Source organism: Mytilus edulis, chromosome 6 (genome assembly GCF_963676685.1).
Source record: "Mytilus edulis chromosome 6, xbMytEdul2.2, whole genome shotgun sequence".
Lineage (NCBI taxonomy): Eukaryota > Metazoa > Mollusca > Bivalvia > Mytilida > Mytilidae > Mytilus > Mytilus edulis.
The window spans coordinates 42,868,534-42,889,797 of NC_092349.1; the positions used below are offsets into that span (position 1 = coordinate 42,868,534).

Consider the following 21,264-nt stretch of genomic DNA (forward strand, 5'->3'; position numbering starts at 1 on the left):
TTGAAAACTAACTACAGATGAAAAACACGGACCCCGAAAAAATGTGGGGACCTCCGGTGCTCCGAAGGTAAGCCAGGTCCTGCTTCTTGCAAGACACCTGTGGTGTTTCTCACGAGGGTCATTTTAAAATCAAATGAGAGGTTTCTACGACAACGGTAGAAGGTCATTTGTAACACAGATACCCTAGGTGAATCAATAGTCTTTTGGACGAAATGACAATGGGAATACGAAATTGAACGGCTACTTTTAAGTCTTGACTTATAAGTAAGGGAAATAAATCTAAGATGTTTTCAAGGTAATTTTATTGAGCCTGTATAATTAAATGTTAATACTGCATGTAAGAATTAAACTAAAGTATAGACTAGTTAATATCCAAAGTCCATATATCTATTTTTTGCCAAGGCAAATGATCTCAGAACTCTCTCGGTGTCAATATCCATTTCTCCGCTGCCTTCTTGCTAAAATAAAAATCTAGCTTCTTCATTTTTATTTTTATTTCTACCGGGGTTAAACTTTGTGTCGTGATTGTAGTTGCAAGTACAGACACCGCCAGACACGATAATCCGGAAAGACTAAAGACTATCCGAAATTCAATTTCAGGATTTTTTTTTTTTTTTTTTTTGCGTAAAGGCAGCTACGCGCCTGCCAGTGTAATTTTTCTGATAGAATGCTTGGTTCAAATTTTTTAAATTTTTTAATATTTTTGTCAAAGGGTTAAAGTAAATACTTTGTCAAAATTTTATGAAAATTAAACGAGCCAAATTAATTTTAGTCAAGGTGTTGGGTACCACCTTAAAGCAATTTATTTAGTTAGAAACAATACATTTTCTCTTACCCCTAAATACCCTTCATATTGAAAAGGATGAAATTTTTGAATATAAAGTTTTTGGTTCGTTTTGTTGTGTGATTATATTAACAATATCATGAAATGCTAATGCTCAGTGTAAAATATGGACAAATATAATGCCTACCCATGTTAAAGTGAGCATAGATCATGACATGAAGGAATTATTTCTTCATGAATTTATGTTTTCATTTCACAAAATTGATGTTTAAAATAGCTCAAGACAAAAATTTGTATAGAACAGACAATTGCAACGAGGAAGAAAATTGATGGACACGTGAATAATTAACACTGTAGCGACAAATTTTATATAACCATCATACATAAATATATAATGCTCACAGGTTTCTCAGCTAACATTAATATAACATGAATGGAAATAGAAATATTGTGTTAATATTGTTTGTAAACAAACTAACGTCACAAATACTTACATAGTCGTCACAAATACTTAAATAGTCAACGTTGTTATATTTATCAAATGTCATTTTCAAAGGTGTTATTTAATTCTGAGCTAGACAAACTACTCATATTATCACATTACCACAACACATATTGTATACATGGGATGAGTGTGATATCACGTCACATGGTAAAGCATGTTTACATAAAGACTGTTTACAAATTTTAGGAAGCTCTAATTTTAGTCTGCATAAGAATGTGAGAGAATCTCAGGAACAGACCGAAATATGACCAGATACAGGTGAAACTGTATATCTTGACTCTTTTGGAGTGGGAATGTAATAAGCTACTGAATTTGGACATCACACCAAATAATGTAATAGACCTTTTAAAAATTGTATATTAATACTAAACCATCTCATAACAAGAATGTGTCCCCAGTACAAAGATACCCCATCCGCACTATCAATTTCAATGTTCAGTGGACCGTGAAAATGGGGGTAAAATCTCTAACTTGGCATTTAAATAAGAAAGATCATATCATAAAGAACATGTGTACTAAGATTCAAGTTGATTGGACTACAACTTCATCAAAAACTACCTTGACCAAAAACTTTAACATGAAGCGGGACAGATGGAGGGACGAACGAACAGAAGGATGAGGAACGGACGGTTGAACGAATGGACGCACAAACCAGAAAACATAATGCCCATAAATGGGGCAAATGGGGCATAAACAGAGTAATAAAAGTACAAATTACAACTTCTTCACAGTGGAATTAACTTTACTTACACACTTGCATGAGGTTTTTTCTTGGAAAAATCACAAGCCAGACCTAAATCCGATATTCGTACATGACCATTTTCATCTAGTAATATATTAGCAGGCTGAAAAATAAAATACAATCCAATTAATCCACATTGATAATAAAATTCATAAACTTGTTTTGCACATAATTCAGAACATAAAATTTCTAGTTTAATTGTTATACATTTTTTCTGTCCTGCCTTTTATAGCTTGCTTGGGTTAAGCTTATTGAAGGCCATACATTGACCTATAGTTGGTAAATATGAAGTCATTTGGTAATTCTATTGTGGAAAGTTTTTTCTTTGGTAATACTATTACAGCTTCTAATTTAATATTTAGTACATCCTTAGATCAGAAAATTTTAGTTACCACAAATATCACAAGAAGTTTACTTTTGTATGTCTGCTTATTTTACTTTTCCTGACAAAAACAATTGTGAATCAGGACTTACAGAGTTGGTGATGCATGCATGGCAGCATAAGCCTACCCTGTCCACCAACCAGGCTTTGCTTATTGTAGAAGGTCAAACAGTGAGCTATAGTTGTAAACTTCTGTGTCATTTGGTATCTTTTGGAGAGTTATAAATGTCTCATTGGCAATCATTTCACATCTTTTTCTTTTCATATTGGTCAAAAGCACATGTCATTCGCTTCACGTTTTTTATCTGGTATATTCCAAAAGATTCACACTTTTGCATCATTGGCAAACTATTTTAACAGTAATTTCTTAAACATATGTATTTGTAGCTTTTTAATTTTGTTGCCAGGGGAAAGATTCAGATACTACACTTCCAAATAGTATAGAAATATGCATATTTGATTTTCAGTGTTTGTCGTCTATTTATGTGGTTCATAAGTGTTTCTCGTTTCTCGTTTTTATATAGTTTAGAGTGACTTTAGACTGTTGTTTTTTCATTAAAATGGTTATACAATAGTAATTTTTTGGGGCCCATTATAGCTTGCTGTTTGCTGTGAGCCATGGCTCTGTGTTGAAGACTGTACCTTGACCTATAATGGTTTACTTTTATAAATTGTTACTTGGATGGAGAGTTGTTTCATTGGCACTCATACCACATCTTCCTATATCTATATACACAATTGTTCCAGATGTTTTGGTCAAACATGCTTTTTGTAGGTGAAACTTTACTTTTTATCATGCCATTGATCAGCCAAGGGAAAAAAAGTAGCTACTTTTCTCTTTGATTCATTTATTTAATCAATTTCCATTATGTAGTTTTAAAGTTTCACATGGTTGGAAAAAAGTTTACATAAATAAAACTCCAAGATAAACCATTTTAGTAGTTAAAAGACCAAGTTGGCTAGGAGAAAAAATAGTCTATGCTGAAGTGCTGAAGAGTTGACAGCCTCACTTTGGAATCTTGGGAAAACTGTTTTTCACCTGGAAATGACCTTATCTATTTTACCTGTGTGGTAATTACGTTTAATCCAAAGATTTATTCAAAGTAACAAGATATAATTGTCTATAATCATGCAATTTTTATTTCTCTCGGAGATATAGCCACATGAAATAAAAGTATCAATCAACGTGTTATTATATTTTCGTCATATCTAGTAGTAATGACTCATAATATAATATTAAATGAATGGGAGGTTTCGGTTTCTAAACAGAAATGACCTTAAGAAATGGGATACAGCAATGAATTTATTGATATGAAAGGATGGAGCTAAGCTTGAGTAATCACATACAAAACGTTCAACTATTGACTATCCAGGCTATTTAAACACACATGTATTGATCTAACATGACAAACTCTTCCAGTAGTACACGGATGCCCCACTCACACTATCAATTTCTATCCCTAGGTGGGGCATAAATAAAGTCCAACAAAAATGAAAAATAAAGGTCAGTTAGTAGTTGGATTGTCAAGAAAACAATTTCTCTGAATGGGAAAAAACACCCCTCTTTTACTTGGTTTGGTTTTCATGTTGTGCTTTGTGTACTGTTGTTCGTTTTTTTTACGTTTTTACTTTTTTGACATGGTATGAGAGTTTGAATAGCCCTTTGGTATCTATCACCTTTCAATTGGGAAATAAAACAACCCTTCAAAAGACCACATCACTGTTGTCTGACAATCAAAATAATGGAAGCCTAGCTATAAAACAAATAAGTATTGAAATTATTTACCATGAAATCCATAAAAGCTGGTACTCAATACAGTACTTACATTTTATTGGAAATTTAATTATTAATAAAATTTTGTTATTCATTTTAGCCATTTGTGGTCAATTTGTACATATTCCTTACAGAACAATGCAAGACCAAATTTTGTTTGGACAATTTTACAGGGTCAGTCATATAGATCTTATCAAAGAAAGTGCTTTTGCACACTGCCATTTCTTTAAACAAACAAAAAAAGTGTGTTTTCTGTATCCTTATTTTGGGAGATTTTAAGCACATGATGGCTGAAAATCTTTTAAGGGATATTTAGTTTCTGTAGTAAAGAAATTCACGAGTGGTGTAGCACCTCTCATTGGGAAAATCACCAGTAAATCAGCTGGATTGTTTCAAAATGACAAGATGTGCTGATTTTTAACTAAAATTAGATCTGGTTAAAGATTTAAGATAACACAGTATATAAAAATCTTCCAGAAGCCAAAATCTGTTTACCTATTTAATTTGCATTGGGTATATATTCTGCAACTTCAAATGCCAAACAGTTTCAAGATTTTCTCTTTCCTGACTGTGATACTCCTTAAAAAATCAAGGTTAAGCAACTGCAAATGTTTGCCTTTTTACGCTACTTGCAAAATTGGTGAAAACTAGATATAATTGAGATGGGAGCCATCTCTGTGGGCCCCGCTGTGAATAATGTGCATTAAAAAATTGTATCTTTACCATAGGACATGGGGTTGTCAACTGAAACCAAAGTTTTTGACCTTGACCTTTGACCTAGGAAGTTGAACATAAATTATGACACACCCTTTGGTGTTGGTTTATATACATGTCAAGTATAAACTTTAAAATGATAACGGTTAAGATATAGAGCGGACACAATCTTTACCATAGGACATGGGGTTGTCAACTAAAACCAAAGTTTTTGACCTTGAACTTTGCCCTAGGCAGTCGTTCATAAATTATGACACACCCTCTGGTGTTGGTTCATATACATGTCAAGTATAAACTTTGAAATCATAACGGTTCTCAAGATATAGAGCGGACACGATCTTCACCACAGGACACAGGGTTGTCAACTGAAACCAAAGTTTTTTTACCGTGACCTTTGACCTAGGAAGTTGTACATACATCATGACACGCCCTCTGGTGGTGGTTAATAAACATGTCAAGTATAAAGTATGAAATCATAATGGTTCTCTAGATATGGAGCGGACACAAAGTGTTACGGATGGACGGACAGACTGATCACTATAGGGGACCCGCCTTTTGCGGGGCCCTAATAATGATTGATTGATTTATTTGGTTTTTAATGCGACACTATTATACTGTACTTTTTCGTGGCGGCCAGTTGATAATGGTGGAGGGAGCCTGAGTGCATAGAGAAAAATTGACAATCCCAGTCAATTTAGATTGGAGTCAAGTGTATATCTGCCTCCTGCAGGATTAAACTCACTCGTCCACTGAGACCCTAGTGTAAAATAAACCCTTCAAGAATTTTTTTCAGCTATAAATTACCTTTAAATCTCTATAGACAACATATCTATTATGCATGTGTTCTAATCCCAGAATAACTTCTGCTGCATAAAACCTGACTTCCCTCTCTGAGAACACTCCATGCTGAGACAGATGATAGTGTAGATCCCCTCCATTCATTAAGTCCAAGATGAAACATAATTTTTCTGGAGTTTGAAAAGCGTAAGTCATACACACTATGAATGGGCTGCCTTCTTGCTGAGAAATAAAAGAAAAAAAGAAAAAGAAATCAATTAGTATAAGTACATAAAACATGTGAAATTTAACTTACAGTAAACAAATATTATTTATTATTAATCAAACTTATTCATTAAGAGCTTCTTTCTTTCACAGAGAACAATCTCAATCTTCTGATAGTTTGGGAAATAATTCAATATTTCCTACATTAATTTGTATTGATTCCTGTTTCGTAATTTTGTAATTTTAGCAGTATTTTTAACATTGACATATAAATGGGAGGTTTTGCTAGCCATAAAACTAGGTTCAACCCACAATTTTTCTTAAAATGTCCTGAACCAAGTCAGGAATATGGCAGTTATCACATAGTCCATTTCTATGTATGTTGGCATTCGTTTTTTTAGCAGTTCAGTGTTTTTAGTATAAATATATATATATATATATATATATATATTGAAGTTTTTAATGACCTTGACTGGCTATACAGCCCTTGCACAATGGTGATGTTTCTGGTCTTCCATTCGGTTTCCTCTTATAGTTGATGTGTTTCCCTCAGTTTTCGATTGTTACCAAGATATTTTTCAGTTTAATTGTTATGACTATTGAACAGAGGTATACTACTATTGCTATTAACTACAGTTAGAGATTATTAAAGGCCAGTTCAAACCAAAATATCAAATATCTTATAAAATGTATTTGTAAGTCATACCAGCAACTAAAAAGTGAGTTGAATTTTTTTAAATAGAAGATAAATCTTGTTTTCATTAATCCTTTCATTTCACTCAACTTCAGAATAAACAATGTGCATGCAATCTGTATTTTGCATTTAAAATTTCTTTAATTATGTGTTTAAAACTTGTCAAGATGACATTGACATTGCCTCAGCAATTTTCTAGATAATTAAGACAATCTAATGAAATTTCCCATGATGTAACAATTTTAATTTATAAAATCCTAGAAATACCAAATAAGGTTATTTCACTTTTATTTTCATCCATTTTCAGGAACATGTTTACATTCTAATGCTTGACTAAAATGAATTTACAAGCTGCTTTCAGGGATAATTTTCAAGCATCAAGTCTAATAAATATGACAAAAAAACACAAAGTAAGTATTTCCTCAGGATATGATCTTGACAATAATTAGTTGCTATGGTAACACATGATAAGGACACTATGTTCTAAAATCAGTCAATTACAGTATAAATGACAGCAGCATTGTTTTTTACTTAAAAGATGTTTTTGGCTATTGTTGTCCAAGTATGCAAAGAAATCACATTCAACTTGATTTTTGACCCATGTCAACTCCCTGTCCATTTTGACCTAGGCACATACAGTCAAACCTGTATATAATGGTCCTGAACAGTCAAACCTGTATATAATGATCACTTTCAGGACTAAGGAAAAACTGATGATGCAAGAGATGTTATCTTTAAATTAAGGTTCAGAGTTCATCGGTTTTACTACAATAGAACAGAAATGCATAAAATTGGGAATATGTCAGAGACAACAAACCAACAAAAGATTAGAAAACAGCCCAAGGCCAACAATAAGGAGATAACTGTATTGTATTTTAAGGTCAGACGGCATCAATTGGGGATTTGATGGTCGCAAATTACGTTTACTGGCGACGTGTTAGCGGAGACAGTAAACAGGTATTTGCGACCATCAAATCCCCAATTGATGCCGTCGGAGCTTAAAATACAATATTGTTATCTCCATTCTAATGAAACTGACAGAAAACAAGGTTAAAACATGTAATTAAAATCTGCAATATGTCGTCTGTGCTTGCGCATATGTCCCACTGTAAAAAGTGACGTTATCCAATCAAAATGTTGCAAACGTTGTTGCATTAGAATGGGTTATCAACACATTGAGAAAATTGTGCACCCTCTCATACAGTATTATGACTTTGGATTCACTTTTCAGGGGGTTCAAATACCATATGCCAGCAGGCTTCAGCTGGCCCTTAAACAAAAATTTGTAAAACTCCAAAAACATAACTAAACTAAAATTTAAAAATCCTACAAGACTTAATAAGGCCAGAGGCTCCTCATTGGGGACAACCACAAAAATGTGGCAGGGTTAAACATGTTTAGTGATATCTCAACCCTCCCTCTATACCTCTAGTCAATGTAGAATACAAATGCACATAATCCATACCCACAGTAAAACTCAAATTTCAAAGAAATCTGAGTCCTATGTTAAATAAAGTAACAGAAATATTAATATTTCATTTTGGTTTTGTTTATTTTATTTGTTCATCATTTTTTTTTAAATTTTAAGAGGGATCATCCACAGTTAAAAAAATCATTGAAAAGACTGAATACAAACATTTCTTCTACAAATATTTGTTCTTTTTTTTCTAGGTGACTGGAGCACTGTTCAACCTCATTCTACTAACAAAGACTACTTATAAGATGAGCGATATAAAAGGCAAGATTCTCTTTTAAAGGTCCCTGTGGAGGTGCTTTTCTGTCTTGAAAGGTTTCCTCAATCTACTTTTTTTCTAAATTGCCATTATCGATACTATGCCAAAGGAATGTTTTCCTCCGTGGCATGATAAAATCAATCATTGTTAAGATGGATTTTACTGGTGACAATACAATTTATCATTTTGTCAGATTTGCCAGTTACCAGATATTGTTCAAAGGTATACATATTAATAAAACTTTATTCTATAAAAAAAAAAATGACTAAGCTGCTATTTATGGTGATAGAATCTAATTTGTTTAGAGATTAATTTTCTGAGAATGAAGGCCAAGCAATGGAAATGTTCAAGGCACCAATTTTGAATGATTTTATTGTTACAATATCTCTTAAACTTTTTTTTCTGGTTTTATATAATATTACACAACTAGGATGGTATATTTGCTATATATTTGAAATTTTGTGCGTCTCTACTTTTAAAGGTAGACATTTTAAGACAAATTGAAGCATAACGGAACATTTCACAAATTGATATATAAAAAAGAAGATGTGGTAGGATTGATTGCCAATGAGACAACTATTCACAAAAAGACCAAAATGACACAGACATTAACAGCTATAGGTCACCGTACGGCCTTCAACAATGAGCAAAGCCCATACGTGCATACCGGTATATGAGTGGAATTGAACTGAGGACAGAGGTTATATATGGACAACACACAGTCATATGAAACAAAAGTTTTGTAGACAATAAATTAAACAGAGACCACCAGATCTGCTATCAACACAAAAGATACTTGTGTTTACAAAAAATAGCTAAATCTATAGTTCAGTACTACAGAGGATTCTAATGCAACAAATTTGTAACATTCGTTTTGATTTGATAACGTCACATATTTACATGGCATCAATTGACAATTGATGCTATGGGACGTACACACAAGCGCAGACGGCATATGGCAAACTTTAAATACATGTTTTAACGTTGTTTTCAGTTAGTTTCATTAGAATGGAGATAACAATATTGTATTTTAAGCTCCGACGGCATCAATTGAGGATTTGGTGGTCGCAAATACCCGTTTACTGTCTCCGCTAACGTGTCGCCAGTAAACTTAATTTGCGACCATCAAATCCCCAATTGATGCCTTCGGACCTTAAAATACAATACAGTTATCTCCTAAATATTGAATTTTAAGGGTGAAATAGCTTAATATAAAGCTTCTGAACGTAAAAGATACCAAAGATACAATTTTTATAAATGCAGTCAAAAAGGAACTGACAATAAAATGACAAAAAAACAAAACCATGGTCTTATTTCTTGTCAACCAGTCTTTAAAAAGCATCCTTAAAATAAGCTATCCACCTTTTCTATTGAAATGATGGAAAGATCCTATAAGCACTTTAATACCCAATTTAAACACCAGTTGCATAAACTTCAAACTTATGTTGCATAAAGCTCCAAAACAGTTCATACTAAAGGATTCAATGAATATTGATAGGCTGTTGCTTTACATAGCCAATATGGTCCACTAATTAGCTTACAACTCTTATATATCTTTATTGATCATAAGGTCAGAATAGGTCCTTGAAAAAAATGACAATTACAACATTTTATATCACAAACATGATATGTTAAGCTCAATTTAGGATTTATAACGCTGGTACATGTGTTACTTTGACGTCAAACTACTAAATTTAGTCCAACTCTTTATCTCCATTGGGAAAATAGCTTCAGATTTAATTATCTTTATTTATACTGAAAATCCTTATTCGGAGGATTATTTCCTGCTTTTTGTTTTGTTTACATTTGATTACTGCTGCATCAACTGTTTTAATCATTGCTTAGAACATTTTCATTTCATTCTCTTACGCTGATGTGTTTAATTATTTAAAAGCATAATGTTGACAAAAGTTTCAGTTTAGACTGCTTACAACAAAGATAGAAACAGTTGGTACCAGTACGCAATAATATCAATTGCTGTGCCATATATACATGTACTGATTGAAAATATTATGCCATGGGAATTTTCTAATAAAGTTAAAATGTGAAATTATCTTTCTTTTTTAAAATCAAATTATTATTATGTTTCATTTTTTGCAGCAAACTTTGCTTTTAATCATATTTATAAAGAGACTTTTCCAGCATCAAGATTGCTTAGAAATTATGAGGGCCCTCATGGGGTTTTTGATTATGTGATTACTTGGCCGTTTTTTTTAATGATTATTTGATTATTAAGCCAGATATTTCATGATTATTTGATTACCTAGGACTGTATTTTTAGTTTATGATTATTTGATTACTAAAGATAAGCAAAATTTAATGATTATGTGATTATATTGGCAAAAAAATGGTGATTATGTGATTACTAGGACCCCCCCCCCCCCCCCCCCCCCCCTGAGGGGCCTCAATTATCAGTTCCATTTGAAATCTAAAATTTTCAAGAGTGGAGGCTAATTTCAACATAACCTATGCAAAATTAGAAGTTAACAAAATACTGGTGTACATATATAAAACTTAGAATTGAAAAGGGGAATATGTCAAAGAGACAACAAACTGACCAATTAAAGCAGAACAAAGCTCAAATAAGTCATGATAAGAAATGATTGATAAATATATTTGGTCAGCATGTACAAATAATGCATTGTACATTCAATTGGCAATAAAAATCGAATTAAGGGGAATTAAGTTTGTGATGTGTAAACAAAAAAAATTGATGAAATCGTAGAATACAAATACGACATGATTGTTTTTGTGGATCAATTATTTATACGTAATAATCTGTGAATCAATTACTTATGCGTATCAATCTAACATTTTCTATTTTGATAACCAACAACAAACTCTTGCATTACCTTAAGTTTATACAAATAAATTAACTTTTGCAATGTGTTTGAAATGCACAGTACTGCTATCATTTTATGAACGCAAAAAAAAAATCAACAAAAAACCTTACCAAATAAAAACATCATTTGACAATTTACAAACTTTCTTTTTCCAAATATACATTTTGTAGCAGAGGGGCTACAATTGGTTGCAGACTGACAGTAGGCATAGCATAACATTTAACCTTAACCTCTGAATGGGCTCTGATCCATGATTAGAGATCAAGATCTGGTACTAAATATATTTATCCTAACCAATAATAACTTAGAAATTAGTAAGACAAAAAAAACTAGTCCCATTGTTTCGCAGTTGCTCAACCATGAAAATAAGGGCATGGACAATAAACATATTATGAATGAAAGGAACTTAGTAACATGAGGCATGAGGACTTGCAAACTTGCAAAATAATGAATCTTTATATATATAAATAGTTTATGCCACCACCTCTGCTCGAAACTATGTAAGCAATGACTGTGTTCAGACTAAACATGCCAGATTTACAAAACCATTTTGCTTTAAGTAAATTTAGATATACTATAGGATCTTTGTCCTACCATTATCCATTTTCACTTCATTCCAATAAATGAATTCATGAAATGACTAAAGGAAGTAATCATATCTTGGAAATGCTGATTATATCTAAATGGGCAAATGTATAAGTTTTTCCTTTGTGTAAATAGAAATATTGATCTATATTTATCACACTAGAATAAATCTTTCCCTGATAGCCACCACATAATAATTTTATAGAAAATAATGGATTATGATCAATTACTGGAATATTTCGTTTACATCTACAGTCATAAAATCTAAATCACCTAAGTGTTTTTGTAAATAAGACGATGAGAAAACAAACAAAAGCATCTTTTTGACATGAAATATTTGCAATATAACTGATACTAGTTTTACTAAATCAATTATTGCATGTCAGAGGAAACTCCAAATGTCAACAAAGAAATATTTGATGTATTTCCCCATTCTTGCCAAAACTCCCATTTGTTCTGAGAAATGATATGATAGTCTCCATCATGAGTCAATACTATCAGACATTATCATTATAAATAATACTAATTCCAGAAACGCCATTTAAAAAAAAAAATGTATACTGCGAAATTCTTGTAATCACCATTATCAGGAATTATACATATAAATCTTTATATTAAAAATAGAAATACATACTATAAATTCAACCTTTTTATGGCACTAAAATCTAAAAGGTTTCCATAAATAACTATTTTAATGGAAAACTATAAACGGATGACGAAGCTTCAAGACAAAGGTCATTAAACTGATGGATTTATATATAATGCAAAAACAATATAATGTTAACATTTTGCAATCGTTTACCACAGATTTTGTCAGTGACAGCTAGAAATAAGGTGTACATAATATGGATAGTTGTCTTCTCTTTGTGGATCCAAACTATTAAAACTTTTCATCCTGTTCTATCATGTGTTCTTCTAAAGGTTCATAAAAGCATTGGTGGATCCTGGGGTTGGAACCCCCTTTTTTTTTTTGCCGATCAATGCATTTGAATGGGGACATATAGTTGGAACACCCTCTTTGTCCTTGGTTAGGAACCCCCCCCCCCCCCTTTTAAAATGGCTGGATCCGCCCCTGAAAACAATACACATGCCTAGAGGGAGTATGCCAGTGTAGTTTAAATCAACACACAAATAATGGAGATTGAAATCAAATGCAATCGTTTGTTGCAATTAATCATATTTGTTTTTCGTTTACAGTTTTTTATATGAATCATTCCATTAGATTTCTCATTTAAATTGCTTTTACATTTGTCATTTCCAGGCCTTTTGAAGCATTATACTGCATGGGTTTTTCTCATCATTGAAGGATGTATGGTGTCCTGAAGGTTTTCTCATTGGTAATTAACCACATTTCTTTATTTCTATAATAAGCAACAACTATTATATGACATTCAAAAGTGACCTTTTAAAGGCTACACCTCTAGCTACATCAGTAATATTCTCCTGCATCCCTCCCTGTTCATCCAATCTTTAGATCATCCTGAGAATGCATGAAATATCTGCCACTTAACAGTAAGCAACAAGTTAGCAATTTTATCAATTTTCAAAAGTAAATGACAAAAAGAATTATCATTAATTTCCTTCTGACAGAAGCTTGAAACATTTCACCGTTGAGAAATCAACGAGGTCCCAATGGAGATTACTTTTCTCAATTGATGAATGTTTTCAATTATTTCTCTCTGAAATCACTGTAGAAAGATTCTGAAACTGTTGAAATGCTACATATTTGGATATAAATCAATGACTTTGTTAGTTTATCCTTATATAAAAACATGAAAAACATCCAGCTCAATTCAAGGGCAGTTTCTAGGATAACTCAAATCTTTCTTTTTGTATTGATTACTTAATCATTTTTTTTAAAATTTCATTACATTAGGTACTTTTGGTGCATTTTCTATTTAGCTCAGCATTTAATATATTCTATTTAATCAGATGTAAGCTGTGATGAATGGAAAGCTGGGAACTAATAGAATGTCTAACTGAACAATCAATTCTAATTCTAAGACTTTCAAATCTTACAAAATAAAAATTCTTAAATTGGTTCTCACAAATATTTTAATGTATTATTCATATGATTGAAGTAAATATCCTTCCAGGCAGATTTCCACTTTGTCAGATTTGTCTCCCCATTAAACCTATTGATTTTTTCAACTGTATAAAAGGTAGCCTTAACAGTGATGACAGCTCTTGAAAACTGATAAATTTATTCACTTGCTTTTTCTAAATAATAAGCAACATTTAATATACTATCATGCCTTCATACTTAATTATAGTCTTATTGGTTGTTGACAGGGCAATTTTTTTGTAAAGTTACACTAAAAACAAAGATGTTTCCCCAAGTACATAGATGCCCACTCACACCATCATTTTCTATGCTCAGTGGACAGTGAAATAGGGGTCAAAAATCGAATATGGCATTAAAATTATAAGGATAATATCATTAGGAACATGTGTACTAAGTTTCAAGTGGATTGGACCTCAACTTCATCAAAAACTATCTTGACCAAAAACTTTAATATAAGCAGGACAGACAGGCGAACAGACCCACAGACCAGAAAACATAATGTCCCTTTACTATCGTAGGTGGGGCATAAAAAATTTGTCAACATATTTTGTTGAAAGGGCAGATCAGAAATAATTATACACTGAAGACTAATAGGTCCATAATCCCTTTTTTCAAAGTTTCTATTTTCACAGTCCAAAAGTAAATCTGTGGTCAAGGATTAACGGAAAAGCATCGTAGAGCTTTCTAGGAGTTACAGTTTTCTTTTAGTGATGAAGTTTTAAAACTTAAATAAATAAAATTGTAAATGGAAATTGGGAATGTGTCAAAGTGACAACAACCCAACCAAAAAGCAGAAAACAGACCAAGGCCACCAATGGGTTTCAAAACAGCAAGAAAAACCTGCACATGGTCCTTAAACAAAATGTGTACTAGTTCCATGAAAATAGACATCACACCAAACTTCCAAAACATATAAATTAACTAAAATAAAAAATACCTACAAGACTAACAAAGGCCAGAGGCTCCTGATTTGGGACAGGCGCAAAAATGCTGCAAAAATATGGGTTATGTGATACATGTACTATGATTCTCTTTGATTAAAAGGAGAAGTGGGATATAAGATTATAAGACAGCTGCTAAATGAAAAATACAAAAAAACAACAATACATAGTTGTCACGATGTAGTTTTTAACAACAGATATGTGTTATTGGAAAGGGTAAACACTAAATTGTCCAGTCTGTGCATACATGTCAAGTGACATGATATTTGCGTGTAATACACGCTTTTTCAACGGTTTACACGCGAGGATTTTGTCACATGGCGTGTACACGCTTTTCACCACTTTACACGCAATTACACGCTTTTTCTTTCTTTTCATTTTTTGGTCGTTAGTGATATCGCTATTCTCGGGTTTTTTCCTTATTTGGCAATAAATACCGAAAATTCGAAGTAATTCCATATTGTTTATTTTCCTATATGGACAAACAGTAAAAAGTAAGTAGACTCTCTTTCAAATTCACTTTAAAGGGGAAATGTGCACAGAAAGAGGCCACTTTCAGGGCCTGTACCGTCGTCTAAAGTGCCGATTGTTAAGCCAAAACGATGTGTACAGCAAGATTCAAGATTTATAAATTATATTTTGGAGTTTGAGTTTAAATGATCGAGTGACAAGTAACGCATAATTTGTGCATTCTATGTTGCAATGATAAAAAAACAATACATGTGAGAGGAGAAATACAACGTAGCTATTTGAATAAGCATTTAACATTTTTCTTTTTCAATTTCAGTTTCAAATCTAGCCAACACGGCAACAGATTTCTACAGGCCTTGGGGATAAAAATATCACAGAACTGTTGGATCAGCTCTCATAGTACCAGCTTTCTTCTGATGAACTACCAAGTTTTAACCAGGCAATAGCAATGGGAGCAATGGCAGAGATAATAGATGACATTTTACATTGCCAAAAAAAACCCAACATTATGACATTCTTTCAAATCTTGATGAAGCTAATTCAGTCAAATATCAATTCCTAATGTGGGAGAGCCTTTTCAATTATAAAGAAATTGACACTGAATTTTGATCAAAACTTGACTATGTTACATTTGTATTGTGTGCTGTTATCAAATAAATGTAACTTAACTTGAAACTGGCAGTTGTTTTGAATATGTGCCTAGTGGTGGTGCTTTAAAAGCAACATAACAATTGTATGAAATTACCACATTCATATTAACAAGTCCGCATCTACGTCACACGTTTTCACACGCTTTTTGACATACCATGTCATGTCATGACATGATTTCCCATTGGTAGAAGTTGACATGTATGAGTCTGTGTTGAAACTTTTCTTTTGTTAAAAACCATATGGTTATTCCAAAACACCTGTTCTGGTTTTATTGTGACGTTGTATTGCTGTCCTTCAGTTATGTTCCCAACTGAGCTTCTTTATATAAATAAAAGGTCAACAAAAAAGCTGCCAACCTTGAAAGATCAAGGATATTAATAATAGAACACGATATATTTATTTTCTACAATTCTATTCAGTTTTGTTTCAGTCATATGTCAAATGATTAATCAAAACTAGAGAAAGAATTTATTGTTACAAGAATAAGCCCAGACCAATTAGGGAGAACATTTTAAAGGATAAACTACTGCACTAAGACACTTCAAGAAAATAGTCTTATTTGATTAGGCTATAAAACAGCCAATCAGATATGGGAATTTGATTTACTGCAAATAATCAATGACTAGTAAAAAATAACTGATCTTTAAGGACAAGCATGTGGTAAATGTCTCCCTCATGACCAATTTGTGCTCCATTAAAAAAATGGCCAAAATTAAAAGATATCATTCTGCAATAAAACATGATTCCACAAGGTCCAATGCAACAGTTATATTTATCATAATCATAATTATCATCCATTTTTTTCTACCTTAATTTATAAAGAGTGAGTAGTGTTCAAGGCCCTGGGGTGATCTTAGGTGTTCCATCAAAATATGAAAACTGAAAAACAGATTTCTGAATATAATTTTGAAGTGTTTTTTAAAAGATTTATTAAACTTCTTTGTTTGAACTTTTTGTTTGTCTTTTGCATTTGTTTTTCCTTCAATGTGTGATTTTCATCTGCAAGGTCAAATGAAACTTTCTTATTTATAACTGGTCTTGTTATTTCATGTACCCAAAAAACAGCTAGTGTGATATCACTGGCTGGATCATTTTCCCTGCTTTATCAAGACTCTGGTTCCCCAAACTATCTTATCTTTATTCTCAGGAAAACATACTTCATGAATGGTTAAATCATGATCAATAATAATAATCTTCTTAGAAGAAAAACTGTAGTGATAATAGGATGACAGACTTATTATTTATCTGGCGTAAAAAAACTGTTTTTAACATAAAAATAAAAGCATCAAAATTGAGAAAGCAAACTGACAACAAGTAAAATAAGCTGACATTTATAGGTCAAACAGGTATATAGTAAGATGGGGGCCAAGTAAAAACAGCAATTAAAAGAAAAACAGATAATATTTAAGACCTAAAGTAAAAACTTCAAAAAGAAACAGAATCCATAAAAGTAACCCAGAAAAATAAAGAACAATCAAACCAAAAACAAAGGGTGGACTCAGGTGCTCTGCTATCAAGTGATCTGACTTGTTCAAGATTGTAGGACACAGTGATGCTTTTGTTAATTCTTTTCGTGAAGTTATTGTCTTACTATATCTTGTATATGTGTAACATGGATAGCCAAATAGAAGGAACATCACAACTGCCAGGAAAACATCCTTTGTGATCAGAATACTAGCTTAAATTGGGCTGCCAAACAACAGGTAGATGGACTGCAGTGTAAAGAAACTGCATTGAAAACGGAACAAAAATGTTGAAATCCCAAATGAAATAAAAGACCTCAATCAAAAGAAAAGTACACATGCTGGTACTGAGCTCAAATGTCAAAGTTTAAAATAAACCTGTATAACCTGCCCACACTGATGCAGTGCATAAAAAAATGAAATTACTAAAAGCATTTATATTCATGCTGAAAGAAATTAAGTTAATTGGTCAGACGACGTGTTGAAATGTCAAAAGTTCAAAACTCCCTGGTACCAATATATCAAATATTTTGCTTTGCTACTGCATCAAAGTGTAGTTTGTTTTGATTTGATGAATAATATATAAGTATAATATCTACCCACGATATAAACACCACTTACATAGATTGAAAACTCATATTGATGTTGATATGATTGCATATAATAGTTTTTGAACAAGTTTCCCAAGAGACTCAAATATCATGATAGACGGAGAATCCATTTCAATAGTTATACAGACAAACTTGGTTAATTGCAATGCATCAAAATGTCATTAATGTTCGAAAACATAATATTTCATAATAAAAGTACTTCACATATATGGTAACATTTCAAGGGAAGTTGCATACTTATGAATGTCTGTATAAAGTCAGTTAGATGTTAAATCACCTTTACAGTGTTATGTAGGGCAAGAAGAAAACTAATAAATCAAGGATAGGTGTCTATACTATGACAATCTGAATATAACCAACCAAGGATAGATGTCTATACTATGACAATCTGAATATTACCAACCAAAGATAGATGTCTATACTATGACAATCTGAATATTACCAACCAAAGATAGATGTCTATACTATGACAATCTGAATATTACCAACCAAAGATAGATGTCTATACTATGACAATCTGAATATTACCAACCAAAGATAGATGTCTATACTATGACAATCTGAATATTACCAACCAAGGATAGATGTCTATACTATGACAATCTGAATATTACCAACCAAAGATAGATGTCTATACTATGACAATCTGAATATTACCAACCAAAGATAGATGTCTATACTATGACAATCTGAATATTACCAACCAAGGATAGATGTCTATACTATGACAATCTGAATATTACCAACCAAAGATAGATGTCTATACTATGACAATCTGAATATTACCAACCAAGGATAGATGTCTATACTATGACAATCTGAATATTACCAACCAAAGATAGATGTCTATACTATGACAATCTGAATATTACCAACCAAAGATAGATGTCTATACTATGACAATCTGAATATTACCAACCAAGGATAGATGTCTATACTATGACAATCTGAATATTACCAACCAAGGATAGATGTCTATACTATGACAATCTGAATATTACCAACCAAGGATAGATGTCTATACTATGACAATCTGAATATTACCAACCAAGGATAGATGTCTATACTATGACAATCTGAATATTACCAACCAAGGATAGATGTCTATACTATGACAATCTGAATATTACCAACCAAGGATAGATGTCTATACTATGACAATCTGGATATTACCAACATTTTTAGTTCATCTTTTACTTTAGACAATGGTCAAAGTTCAAGAAGTATGATATTTTTCTTGTTTTTCGATAGATATGCTGTTTTAATACTTTTAACACATATATTTCCTTCCACAAAAAACAAAACCCACACCCCTGGATTAATATATATGCACATTCAAGTTCTATTTCTATATAAACCATCGCACTTCGGAGTAAACCACTTCACTTCAGTCCACCGGATAAAGTTCTATTTGTTAAAAAAAACCACAACGAAATAGATAAAAGTTGCATGAGTATGATAAACCCTGTTTTATTGGACCCAGGCCTTAAACAAAAAGTCTTTACAATATATAGGGTGACCTTCATATTCAGGTTTGTCTGTTTATCACAAATTTTCAAATACTGGGTACATGAAGAAATCCACATGTAAAACATGTTTACCAAAAGAATTACATTTGCACATAGGAATACAAGTACTGCCTTTGAAGAGCTTCTAAAAGTCAATCATATCATTTCATAATTCATCTTACTGCAATCAAACATGGTACTTTAGTTGTAGTAGAAATCTGTTGCAACAACACTTGATAATTAAAGGTTTCATTACGAGTGAGAATGGGATATCACTTGATATCAACTAGAGTTATTAGCAATAAAAATAACACTCTCATTGTGTTAAATTAAAAATTCCACGAATTCTTGATCTAGTCTTTTGCACATTCCAGTTTGACTTCATCAGGTTCATATGTCCTTTTTTAGTGACAAACTTTAACATCAGACATATTCATACTTTTTGTACACTATAGAATGTAATGAAAGTTTACAAAAAGAAATTTGTCAGGTGAAAAGTTTGGGTTTATATTATTGCAGTAATCACATATTTCTGTTGCCAAGAACAAATGTGCATCGTCTTAACCTTTGGAAGTCACCAATGACCCAAAGAATAGCCAATGGAAAAGCTGTAATATCTTCTTATTGTGCTGGCTAAGCCAATCAAATTAACTGAGATTTCATAACACACTCCATGCACCAGTGTGATACCGAAAATATCTATTCATGAAGGAAATAGATAACAAGCCAAAAGAATAAGAGAATAACATTTTCTCATGTTCAAGGGAGACAACTAGTTTGAAGATTTGATACATACCCCTGTACTGACTAGAGATAACATTATTCTTTCATTTAATGCTAATGTTTCTCCTTGCTTCATTTTAATACGCTTCTTATCCAAGCATTTCATTGCATACCTATCAAAAGAAACCATAATTACAATGAAAATGTTTGTTCTCAAAATGCATGAAATATTTGTGACTGCATTTCAAGCAAAAAATATTTAAATAATGACACATTTACAATTCTGTAAAGAAAATACTGTACAGTCCAATTTATTTTTCTCATTTTCCTTCACAATATTTCAATTGGCATTGTCAACCAGCTTTTTGTTTGTTTGTTTTTTGTTTTGTTGTTTACATTCCACCCTGCTTTATATATGTATTCTAATTTAATTACTGTATCTGGTATTTCTCTTGTATATCAAACATTAATGCATAGTTTCAGATCCATCAAACGATGGCAGGGAGGCAAAGAAGTAATGGTATTGTGCCCATGTTCAATTACACTCTTGTCTTGAACATGCATGATTTATATAGATATAGAATAGACCGTTGGTTTGAATGGTTTTACATTAGTCATTTTTGAGACCCTTTATAGCTTGCTGTTTGGTGTGAGACAAGGTTCCGTGTTGAAGACCGTACTTTGACCTATAATGGGTAACTTTTACAAGTTGTGACTTGGATGGAGAGTCACGTCTCATTGGCGATCATACCATATCGTCTTACATCTATGAAACATTTGCCACTAAGTACCTATATAGATCAAGTGTTTACAGAGTAGAAGCTATGTTGTGGGTATTACAGGGTGGGAAAGAGGCTTCTCAATGTATTTACATATAAAAAAAAAAGTACCGGTATATGAATTAAATACATTGCCCTTTATTGACTTGTTTTGTACTCACATTTTCCCTGTATCTGCTTTCCGACATCCATATACCTCGCCAAAACCTCCTCTTCCTATAATTCTATGTACACTAAAGTCGTTCATGGTTAACTATAAAAGAAGAATTTAACTTGTTTTAAACATTTGCTACT

At 32.2% G+C, this 21,264-nt stretch overlaps 1 protein-coding gene across 1 annotated transcript in view; it reads right to left on the reverse strand.

The window, feature by feature from the left end:
- Positions 1-21,264, reverse strand: part of LOC139527689 (G protein-coupled receptor kinase 3-like) — a 116,063-nt gene that overhangs the window by 18,265 nt on the left and 76,534 nt on the right. Inside the window, exons 8-11 of the mRNA XM_071323291.1 lie at positions 21,132-21,223; positions 20,265-20,364; positions 5,706-5,921; positions 2,040-2,134 (exon numbers count right to left, since the gene is read on the reverse strand). Of these exons, the coding sequence (XP_071179392.1) occupies positions 2,040-2,134; positions 5,706-5,921; positions 20,265-20,364; positions 21,132-21,223 (503 nt within the window). The remainder of the gene's footprint in view (positions 1-2,039; positions 2,135-5,705; positions 5,922-20,264; positions 20,365-21,131; positions 21,224-21,264) is intronic.